General features: G+C 50.0%; 1 protein-coding gene across 4 annotated transcripts in view; it reads left to right on the top strand.

Moving 5' to 3' along the window:
- The first annotated feature begins 5,758 nt into the window (after positions 1-5,758).
- adgb (androglobin) overlaps positions 5,759-11,589 on the top strand; it is a 205,511-nt gene continuing 199,680 nt past the window's right edge. For 3 of the 4 annotated variants that reach the window (XM_055639044.1, XM_055639046.1, XM_055639043.1), the window contains exon 1: positions 5,759-5,882. In XM_055639044.1, the coding sequence (XP_055495019.1) occupies positions 5,818-5,882 (65 nt within the window). In that variant the 5' untranslated portion in view covers positions 5,759-5,817. The remainder of the gene's footprint in view (positions 5,883-11,589) is intronic. The other variant, XM_055639049.1, reaches the window with a different exon arrangement.

The raw sequence follows: 11,589 nt of genomic DNA, 5'->3' as shown, positions 1-11,589 counted from the left end.
ATTCATTGCGAAATTGAAAATGGTTTTGAAACAATCATTTACAAATTGAAGATTAAAATCTCCAATGTATTTCACTTTAAATATTAACAGTCAAGCACATTCTAAGACATTCTAAGATCAGTCTGAAGAAGAGTCTCGACCGGAAACATTGCCAATTCCTTCTCTCCATAGATGCTGCCTCATCTGCTGAGTTTCTCCAGCATTTTGTGTCTACATTCGAAGACATCTCTGATTAAAACACAAAAAAAGGTAATTTCCTGCAACTTTCTACCCGTCACACACTATTGAGGTAACAACATATTCATATCCTTTCTTTAAGAATGAACTGCAAATGCTGCAAAATCGAAGGTAGACAAAAGTGCTGGAGAAACTCAGCGGGTGCAGCAGCATCTATGGAGCAAAGGAAATAGGCAACTGTTTTGGGCCGAAACCCTTCTTCAGACTGATGTAGAGTGTGTGTGGAGGGGGTAGAGAACACCTCTGCTTGGTCCGCAATAACCTACAGGATCTCCCGGTGGCTCAGCAATTCAACTCCCCCTACCATTCTAAATCCGATCTTTCTGCCCTGGGCCTCCTCCATGGCCAAAGTGAGCACCACCGGAAATTGGAGGAGCAGCATCTCATATTTCGCTTAGGCAGTTTATACCCCAGTGGCATGAACATTGACTTCTCCAATTTCCGGCAGCCCTTATTGTCTCCTCCCCTTCTCAGCTCTCACTCAGCGCTCTGGCACCTCCTCTTCCTTTCTTCTTTCCCCCCTCCCCCCCCCCCCCCCACCCCCCCCCCCCCCACCCTACATCAGTCTGAAGAAGGGTTTCGGCCCGAAACCTTGCCTATTTCCTTCGCTCCACAGACGCTGAGTTTTTCCAGCACTTTTGTGTATATTCATATCCTTTATTGTAACTGGGTCAACATTGTGGAACTTGTTAACAATTTTTATTAGTTTAGTTCAGAGATACAGCGGGGAAACAGGCCCTTCGGCCCACCCAGTCCATGCTGACCAGTGATCCCCGCACATTAACACTTCCTACACATACGAGGGACAATTTACACTTATACCAAACCATTAACTGACAAAACTACACGTCTTTGAAATAATTAATCTTGTTTGCTATTGAGGGAGTGCAGCGTAGGTTTACAAGGTTAATTCCCGGGATGGCGGGACTGCATATGCTGGGAGAATGGAGCAGCTGGGTTTGCACACACTGGAGTTTAGAAGGATGACAAGGGATCTCATGGAAACATATAAGATTGTTAAGGGTTTGGACACGCTAGAGGCAGGAAACATATTCCCGATGTTGGGGGAGTCCAGAACCAGGGGCCACAGTTTAAGAATAAGCCATTTAGAATGGATACGAGAAAACACTTTTTCTCAGAGAGTGGTGAGTCTGTGGAATTCTCTGGCTCAGCGGGCAGTGGAGGCAGGTTCTCTGGATGCTTTCAAGAGAGAGTTAGATAAGGCTTAAAAATTGCAGAGTCAGGGGATATGGAGATAAAGCATGAACGGGGTACTGATTGGGGATGATCAGCCATGATCACATTGAATGGCGGTGCTGGCTCGAAGGGCCGAATGGCCTACTCCTGCACCTATTGTCTATTGTTTTTGGAATGTGGGCAAAATCATTATTAATCACCCTCACTAATTTCCCTTGAGAAAGGGGTGATGACTTGTTGCCTTGAACTGCTGCAGTCCTTATGGTGAATGTCATCCCACAGTGCTGTTGGTTTGGGAGTTTCAGGACAGACCCAGCAATAATGAAGGAATAGTGACAAACTTCCTTGTCAGCTGTGCAGTTTAGGTTTATTATTGTCATGTGTACTGAAGTACAGTGACAAGCTTTGATTTGCATGCTATTCAAACAGATCATAATACTGCACATAACATACGATCAAGCTAGACTCAAGTATGTATGTAGTAAGTACGCAGAGCAAAGGGAAAGATACCGACTGCAGACTATGGTTCTCATCGTTGTAATACAACAGTTCAAGAGACAGTGTTCAATGTCCACAATGGTGTAGAGGAGAATTGGAGAGGATCCTATGCAAGAACCATTCAGAAGCTTCATCACAGTGGAGAAGATGCTGTTCCCGAGTCTGGTGGTGCACGCATTCAAGTTTCTGTGTGTTCTGCCCCATAGTGGGGAGAAAAAGGAATGACAGGGGCGTGGGTATTTGATTTTGTTGGCTGTTCTTCAAAGGCAGCATGAAGTGTTGATAGAATCAATCACGTAAACCCCCTGCTTTACTCACTCTATACCCATGACTGCGAAGCCGGACATAGTGCGAACTCCATCATCAAGTTTGCCGACGACACAACTGTTGTTGGACGAATCACAGATGGTGATGAGTCAGAGTATGGAAGTGAAATTGACGAATTGACCAAATGGTGCCAGCACAACAACCTGGCTCTCAACACCAGTAAAACAAAGGAACTGATTGTGGACTTTGGTAGGGGAAGGATGAGGACGCACAATCCTGTTTACATCAATGGAACGATGGTGGAGAGGGTCAAACACTTCAAATTCCTGGGCGTGGGTATTTCTGAAGATCTTTCCTGGATGCAGCACACTGATGCAATTATAAAGAAGGCACATCAGCGCCACTATTTCCTGAGAGGATTACGGAGATTCGGCATGTCAAAGAGGATTCTCTTGAACTTCTACAGGTGCACAGTAAAGAGCATGCTGACTGGTTGCATCGGAGCCTGGTTCGACAACTTGAACGCCCAAGAGCGGAAAAGACAGCAAAAAGCTGTGACCACTGCCCAGTCCATCACCGGCTTTGACCTCCCCACCATCGAAGAGATCTATCGAAGTCACTGCCTCCAAAAGGCAGCCAACATCATCAAAGACCCATACCATCCTGTCCACACACTGACAACTGTAACATCACGCCTGACAACTGTAACGTCCAGGTTCAGGAACAGTTTCTTCCCTATAGCCATCAGGCCATTAAACACGACAACAAATAAGCTCTGAACTGCAACAGACTATTATTATTATTATTGCATTATATTTGTTATTTATTGAGTATGTGTGCATATGTATACATACACTGAACTTTTTTTCTTCTCTCGTTATGTATTATTTTTACATATTCTGTTGTGCTGCAGCAAGTAAGAATTTCATTGTCCTACCTGGGACATATGACAATAAAACACTCTTGACTCTGGATGGGGAGACTGGTCTGTGTGATGGACTGGGCTTCATCCACAACTCTGCATTTTCTTGCAATTTTGTGCAGAGCTGTTCCTAAGCCAAGCTGTGATACAATCTAACAGTTGAAACGTATGATTTCTATGTTGTATCTGGAGAAGTTTGTAAGACTCATTGGAGACCAAGAGAATTTCCTCAGTCATACAGTGTGGAAACAGGCCCTTTGACCCAATGTGACCACACCGGCCAACATATTCCAGCTCCACCAGTCCCTCCTGCCCGTTTTTGGTCCATATCCCTCCAAACCCGTCCTATCCAGGTACCTGTCTAACAGTTTCTTAAATGTTGGGGTAGTCCCCGCCTCAACTACCTCCTCTGTCAGCTTGTTCCATACATTCACCTCCCTTTGTGTGAAAAAGTTACCTCTCCGATTCCTATTAAATCTTTTCCCCGTCACCTTGAACCCATGTCCTCTGGTCTTTGATTCCCTTACTCTGGGCAAGAGACTCTGTGCATCTACCCAATCTATTCCTCTCATGATTTTATACACCGCAATAAGATTACCCCTCATCCTTCTGCGCTCCAAGGAATAGAGTCCCAGCCTACTCAACCTCTCCCTATAGCTCAGACCCTCTAGCCCTGGCAACATCCTTGTAAATCTTGTCTGTACCCTTTTCAGCTTGACAACATCTTTCCGAAAACATGGTGCCCTGAAGCGAACACAAAACTCTAAAGTGCAAACTCGCCAACATCCTATACAACTGCAACATGACCTAGTGTTAAAGAAGGAACTGCAGGTGCTGGAAAATTGAAGGTAGTCTGAAGAAGGGTTTCGGCCCGAAATGTTGCCTACTTCCTTCGCTCCATAGATGCTACTGTTCCATAGAAACCCGCTGAGTTTCTCCAGCACTTTTGTCTACCTGCAACATGACCTATAGTTCTCTGACCAGTCTTTTATCCCTATTTTGTTACCTCCTCCCAACTAACAATGATCTATTCTACATGTTCCTTGATCTCCATTCCCTTGGTCCTGTTTTCACACCTTACACTTCCTTATCTATACACATCCTTATCTATGTACCGTCCACTCCCCTGACATCAGCCTGAAGAAGGGTCTCGACTGAAACATCACCCATTTCTTCTCTCCAGAGATGTTGGGTCCCGCTGAGTTAGTACAGCATTTTGTGCCTATTCTCTATACCCAATACTCTGACTGATGAAGGCCAATGTGCGAAATGCCATTTTGCCCAACCTATCTACCTGCGACTCTACCTTCAAGGAACCATGCACCTGCGCTCCTAAATACTTCTGTTCTACCACATTCTCCAGAGCCCTACCATTGCTGTAATTTCTCTGTAGTCTCCATAGGAAGGGGAACCTCGGATTGTGGTGGTCCCATGCACCTGCTGTCTTTGGTACAAGAGATTTGGCAGGTGGTGCAGGAGCAGTGCATATTGTAGATGGTATGCAGTACAGCCACTGTAACGATAGTGCATTTTGTAGATGGTATACAGTACAGCCACAATATACCAGGGTGGAAGGATTGAATGTTTCGATTGTTGGATGGAGTGCCAATCTAGTAAGATATTTGTTCTGGATTATGTCTTTGCTTTTTGACTGGTGATGGACCTGGACTAATTCAGGAAAGTGAATAGTGTTCCATCAGGCATGACTTGTACCTTGTAGATAGTGAAAAGGCTGTGTTTTAGGTCCCGGTAGGAACATTGTGTGCAGTTCAGGTAATCACCTGTTCCTTTTCTTCAGATATGCTGCCTGACCCATAAGGTCATAAGTGACAGGATCAGAATTAAGCCATTCGGCCCATTGCTTGCTCCACCATTCAATCATGGCTGATCTATCTCTCTCTCCTAACCCCATTCTCCTGCCTTCTCCCCATACCCCCTGACATATTAATCAAGAATCTATATATCTCTGCCTGAAAAATATCCATTGACTTGGCCTCCACAGCCTTCTGTGGCAAAGAATTCCACAGATTCATCACCCTCTGACTAAAGAAATTCCTCATCTCCTTCCTAAAGGAACGTAATTTAATTCTGAGGCTATAACCTCCAGTCCTAGACTTTCCCACGAGTGGAAACATCCTCTCCACGTCCACTATCCAAGCCTTTCACTCTTCGGTACGTTTCAATGAGTTACTGCTGAGTTGCTCCAGAATTTGATGTCTATCTTCGGTATACACCAGCATGTGCAGTTTCTACCTACGCCTTATACTTCTACGTCGGGTTGTGCCCAGCCTACATCCAATCCCGAAGATAGACACAAATAGTCAAAGCTAACAATGGCCTGTTCCCTTCATCATCGTTACTTTTTATGCATATATTTCATTCATTTGTTATGCATAGCTCTATATCACCGCCTTTATCTCTCGATTCCCTTTCCCCACGACTCTCTATCTGAAGAAGGGTCTCCACCCGAAACGTAACCTATTCCTTTTCTCCAGAGATGCTACCTGACCCGTTGAGTTGCTCCAGTTTTTGTGTCTACATTCGGTGTATCTACAGTTCCTTCCTGCAGTGTATCTAAAGGCAGTTGAACAGTTGGACGCGAGCCGCTCGTTCCGAGGACCGGCGCTAGGACCCGGCGGGATCGCCGTGCGCCCGCGTCCCGTTGCCGGGTAACGGCAGTTCGCCGCAGAAACAAAATGTCGAAAGGCGGTAAAAAGCGGGACTCGGTCCTGAAGACCAGCCCGTCCCCCGTTTACAGCGGGTAAGTGTGGAGTAAACTGGGATTGGCCTCGGTAACACACACCACCCCCCTCCCCTCCATTGTCCTCCCCTACCCAACCCTACACAACCCTGTCCTCCACTTCCTTGCCCTACCCTGCACTCCCCTCCCACCCCCCCCCCTCCCTTCCCCTGCTCTCCCCTCCCTTCCCCTGCACTCCCCTCCCTTCCCCTGCACTCCCGTCCCTTCCCCTGCACTCCCCTCCCTTCCCTCCCTCCCTCTCCTTCCCTTCCCACGCTCTCCCCTTCCTTCCCCTTCTCTCCCCTCTCCTCCATAACTGCTCCCCCCCTCCCTACCGAACCCGTCCCTTCCCTACTCGGCCCTCCCCTACTTTGCCTTTCCCTACTTTGCCTTCCAAACCCCTGCCCTCCCCACCCTCCCCTCCATTACCCCTACCTTCTCCTGCCCTACATTACTCTCCCCTCCCCTCCCCTGCTCTTCACTGCCCTCCCCGACTCTGTACTACCCTCACCTACCCAACCCTGCCCTCCCCTACTCTCCCCTACCCTTCACTGCCCTCTCTAATCTTCCCCTACCATCCCCTGCCCCCCTAACTCTGTCCTACCCTCACCTGCTCTTCCCTACCACCCCCTCCCCACCATCCGCTTCCCTGCCCTTCCCTACCATCCACTACCCTCCCCTCCCCCATGTTTTTTTTGCGTGGGAGATTGTGTCTCATGAAATTGATTGAGTTTGATTTGAAGAAGGTTGATGAGGGCAGGGTTGTATATGTAATGTATACGGAGTTCAGCAAGGCCTTTGCTGATGTTCCACATGATAAGCTGCTCCAGAAGATTACACCGCATGAGACCCAGAAAGCGTTAGCTAACTGGATATAGAATTGGTTTCTGGTAGGAAACATGCTGGTGGTGGAAGGTTGTTTCTCGGACTGGTGGCCTGTAACTAGGGTGTACAATAGACAATAAACAATAGACAATAGGTGCAGGAGTAGGCCCTTCGAGCCGGCACCGCCATTCAATGTGATCATGGCTGATCATCCCCAATCAGTATCCCGTTCCTGCCCTCTCCCCATATCCCCTGACTCCACTATTTTTAAGAGCCTAATCTAGCTCTCTCTTGAAAGCATCCAGAGAACCTGCCTCCACCTGAGGCAAAGAATTCCACAGACTCACCATTCTCTGGGGATCGAGTGCTCGTTGCATTACTGTTTGACATTAAAATCAATAAATTGGATGAGAAAGTACGTGTCATGAATCGTAAGATTGCAAATAACATCAAAGTGATATCGTAGACAGAGAAGGTACACAAAAATGCTGGAGAAACTCAGCGGCTACAGCAGCATGTATGGAGCGAAGGAAATAGGTGACGTTTCGGGCCAAAACCCTTCTTCAGACTGATAGGGGGTGGGGGGGGGGGAGAAGGAAGGAAGGAAAATGGGAGGGTGAGGAGCCCGAGGGCGGGGGGATGGGAGGAGACAGCTCGATGGTTAAGGAAGGGGAGGAGACAGCAAGGGCTAGCAAAATTGGGAGAATTCAATGTTCATGCCCGCCGGACGCAGGCTACCCAGGCGGAATATGAGGTGCTGTCCCTCCAATTTCTGTTGTTGCTCACTCTGGCAATGGAGGAGACCCAGGACAGAGAGGTCGGATTGGGAATGGGAGGGGGAGTTGAAGTGCTTAGCCACCGGGAGTTCAGGTAGGTTGTCGTAGACAGAGAAGATGGTTATCAAGAATTACAGCAGGATCTTGATCAGATGGACAAGCTGATGAATGGGTAATGGAGTTTAATTCATATAAGTATGAAGGGTTGCATTTGGGAAGTCAAACCAAGTTATGACCTTCAAAATGAATGGTAGGGCACTGGGGAGCGTGGTAGAGCAGAGGGATACAGGAGTACAAGTACGTAGTTTCCTAAAAGTGGTACAGGTCCACCAACAGTTTTCTGGCATCCTTGATTCCAGAACTTTTCTGGATTAAGGAAGATAAATAATCTGCCGGAAATAGCAAGGGGCCGGGGGTTAAATGAGATGGAGGAACTGAGTGAAATCCAGGTTAGCCGGGAAGTGGTGTTAGGTAAATTGATTGGATTAAAGGCCGATAAATCCCCAGGGCCAGATAAGTTGCATCCCAGAGTACTGAAGGAAGTAGCCGCAGAAATAATGGATGCATTAGTGATAATTTTTCAAAAGTATTTAGATTCTGGAGTAGTTCTTGAGGATTGGAGGGTAGCTAATGTAACCCCACTTTTTAAAAAGGGAGGGAGAGCAAATGGGGAATTACAGACCAGTTAGTCAAACATCAGTAGTAGGGAAATGCTGGAGTCAGTTATTAAAGATGGGATAGCAACACATTTGGAAAGTGGTGAATTCATTGGACAAAGTCAGCATGGATTTATGAAAGGTAAATCATGTCTATGACGAATCTTATAGAATTTTTCGAGGATGTAACTAGTAGAGTAGATAAGGGAGAACACGTCGATGTGTTATATTCAGAAGGCTTTCGACAAGGTCCCACATAAGATATTAGTATGCAAACTTAAAGCACACGGTATTGGGGGTTCAGTATTGATGTAGATAGAGAACTGGCTGGCAGACAGGAATCAAAGAGTAGGAGTAAACGGGTCCTTTTCACAATGGCAGGCAGTGACTAGTGGGGTACGCAAGGCTCAGTGCTGGGACCCCAGCTATTTACAATATATACCAGACCAAGTGCTGACCTGTTGGGTCTGTTCCCCTAACGTGCGGTTGTGGGGTGGGTGGGGGGGGGGGGGGGGGGGGGGGGGCGGCGGCATGCAGCATCACACGCACTAACTATCTCCCCCCTCCACCCCACCCCCCCCCCGCACTCACTCTAATTACCCCCCTTGATATTATTTTAATATCATTAATTTGCTCCTTTTACCCCTTAAACACCCTATCTACTGATGCATAGCCCCCAACTTGCAGTCACACCTAGAGAGGAGGTGGGAAGGGGGGGGGGGGGGGGGGGGGGTAGAGAGTGAGGGTAGAGAGAGAGAGAAGGGGCAGAGACAGAGAGAGACACAGAGACACAGAGAGAGGGGCAAGAGAGAGAGGGGGGTGGAGAGGAGGAGAAGCGGGAGGGTGGGTGAGGGGGGAAAGGTGGGGGGGAGGAGGGGGGTGGAGAGAGAGAGGGTGAGAGTGAGGGAGAGAGAGGGGGGTGCTGAGAGGGGGGTGAGGGGGAGAGGTGGGGAGCAGGGAGGGTGAGGTGCGGGGAGAGGGTGGGTGAGGGGGGAAAGGTGGGGGAGGAGGGGGGTGGAGAGAGAGAGGGTGAGAGAGAGGGGGGGTGCTGAGAGGGGGGAGAGGTGGGGAGTAGGGAGGGGGAGGTGCGGGGAGGGTGGAGGGGGGAAGAGGGGGGTGGGGGGGGGGGGGGGGGGGGGGATGGAGGGGGGGAGGGGAGGGAGAGGAGAGAGGGGGATAAAGGGGAGGGGGAGAGAGGGTGTGCTGGGAGAGGGGAGGGGGGGAGGTGGGGGGGAGCAGGGGGGGTAGGGGGGTGTGTGGAGGGGAGGGGGTAGGGGTGTGTGTAGAGGAGGGGAGGGGGTTTGGGGAGGAATGGTGGGGGATGGGGGAGAAAGGGGAGGAGAGAGGGGGAGGGAGAGGGGGGGGGAAGGGGGGAGGAGGAGGGGGGAGGGGGAGAGGGGGGAGAGGAAGGAGAGAGAGGGGAGGGGGGAGGGAGAGAGGAGAGGGGGGGGGGGAGGAGAGGGGGGGGAGAGGAGAGGGGAGGCGGGGGGAGGAGAGGGGGGGAAGGGCGAGGAGAGGAGAGGGGGGGCGAGGAGAGGGGGGCGAGGAGAGGGGGGGGGGGTGGAAGGGTGAGGAGAGGGGGGGAAAAGAAAGGGGGGGGAGAGGAAAGGGGGAGGAGAACCTAAAAAACATTTTAGAACCAAAAAAGACACATTCTGCAAGCATTGTGGAACCAAAAGAGACCCTTTTTGCAAACATTTTAGAACCAATAAACACTTTTTGCAAACATTTAAGAACCAATAGACACATTCTGCAGGCGTTTTAGAACCACTAAGATCACTCACATTTGATTAGACATGTGTTCAGTGTTATTCACAGCTCAGAGAAACGTGACCCTCGGCCTTCCTCCATCTTGAAGAGACTGTGAGGCACCCCACTTCCTGGTTATAGTCCCTCCCCCTGCCGCCAGCAGGGGCAGCAGAGAGAATGGGGAATTTTGTAAAATCATTAATATCTCTGTCATTTTTCATCGACGGGAAAAATCCTCGGTACACATATGGCGGAGGGGGGCTCTGAGCAAGGTGGCCAAAAATGACGGCCGTAGGTGGCGGCGTTCTCTCGCAAATCGCAGCACAGATGGCCAAAACCGGTCAAGAACAGACTTTTAGTAATACAGGTGCACAACCTATTATCCGAAAGCCTTGGGACCAGACACTTGTCGGATTTCGGACATTTTCGGATTTCCGAATGGAAGATTTTTAGCGTAGATTAGGTAGGTAGCGTGGGCGGCTTGAAAAGTCTGGAGCGACTGCCTCCTCCCCGGAGACCGGGGAATCATTGTAAATCATTGCATAAATGTTAGTCAGCTAGTTTGGAGGGATTTTATGTGGTGGTGGTGGTGGGGTGGGTGGGTGAAGTGGGAAACTTTAATTCTTAGTCCCCTACCTGGTCGGCGACTCCCAACATCACGGAGCTGGGGGCTCCGTCCGGCCGCGGGCGGCGCCGGTTGTAGCTCCGACCCCGGCAACTCGACCCCTGGCTGCGAGGCGCTCCAAATCCAGCGCCGCCCGCGGCCGGACGCCCGCCGTCCCAGGTCCGCGAATGTTGGGAGAAGGCGGCCTCAGCGCCCTGGAGCTTACCGCACAGCGCCCCGGTAAGGCATTGCCCGCTCCCCGCTGGTATCCCAGCGCTGCGACGCCGCCGACTCCCATCATTTGCGGAGCTGAGGCTGCACGCGGCGCTGGATTTGGAGCGCCTCGCAGCCAGGGGTAGAGTTGCCGGGGTCGGAGCTACAACCGGCGCCGCCCACAGCCCCAGCTGGGAGTTGGCGGCCACAGCGCTGCGGAGCTTACTGCACGGCGACCCGGTAAGGCATTGACCGCTCCCCGCCTCTCCGACCAGGTAGGGGACTAAGAATTAAAGTTTACCCCTTCAACCCCCCTTTCACATAAAAGCCCTCCAAACTAACTGACTAACATTTAAGCAATGATTTACAGATGTTTAAGTGTCTCCCGGTCTCCGGGGAGGAGGCAGCCGCTACAGTAGTACAGACCTGGGTTGACCGTGGGTCGTTTCGGGTCAAGTTTGGCGCCAAACGCGAGCTTTGGTGTGCAGACGACATCCTGGGAAAAAATGGCCGGTTTTCGGAGTTTTTCGGTTTCCGGAACACCGGATAAAAGGTTGTGCACCTGTATATAGATGAATTATCTGGATGAGGGAATTGAAAGCAACATCTCCAAGTTTGTGGATGACACGAAGCTGGGGGGCAGTGTTAGCTGTGAGAAGGATGCTAGGAGGCTGCAAGGTGACTTGGATAGGTTGGGTGAGTGGGCAAATGTATGGCAGATGCAGTATAATGTGGATAAATGTGAGGTTACCCACTTTGGTGGCAAAAACAGGAAAGTAGACTATTATCTGAATGGTGGCCGATTAGGAAAAGGGGAGATGCAACGAGACCTAGGTGTCATGGTACACCAGTCATTGAAAGTAGGCATGCAGGTGCAGCAGGCAGTGAAAAAAGCGAATGATATG

This window comes from Leucoraja erinacea, chromosome 8 (assembly GCF_028641065.1).
Source record: "Leucoraja erinacea ecotype New England chromosome 8, Leri_hhj_1, whole genome shotgun sequence".
Lineage (NCBI taxonomy): Eukaryota > Metazoa > Chordata > Chondrichthyes > Rajiformes > Rajidae > Leucoraja > Leucoraja erinaceus.
Note: the sequence above shows the minus strand (reverse complement) of the source record. Positions and strands in the feature narration are given on the sequence as shown.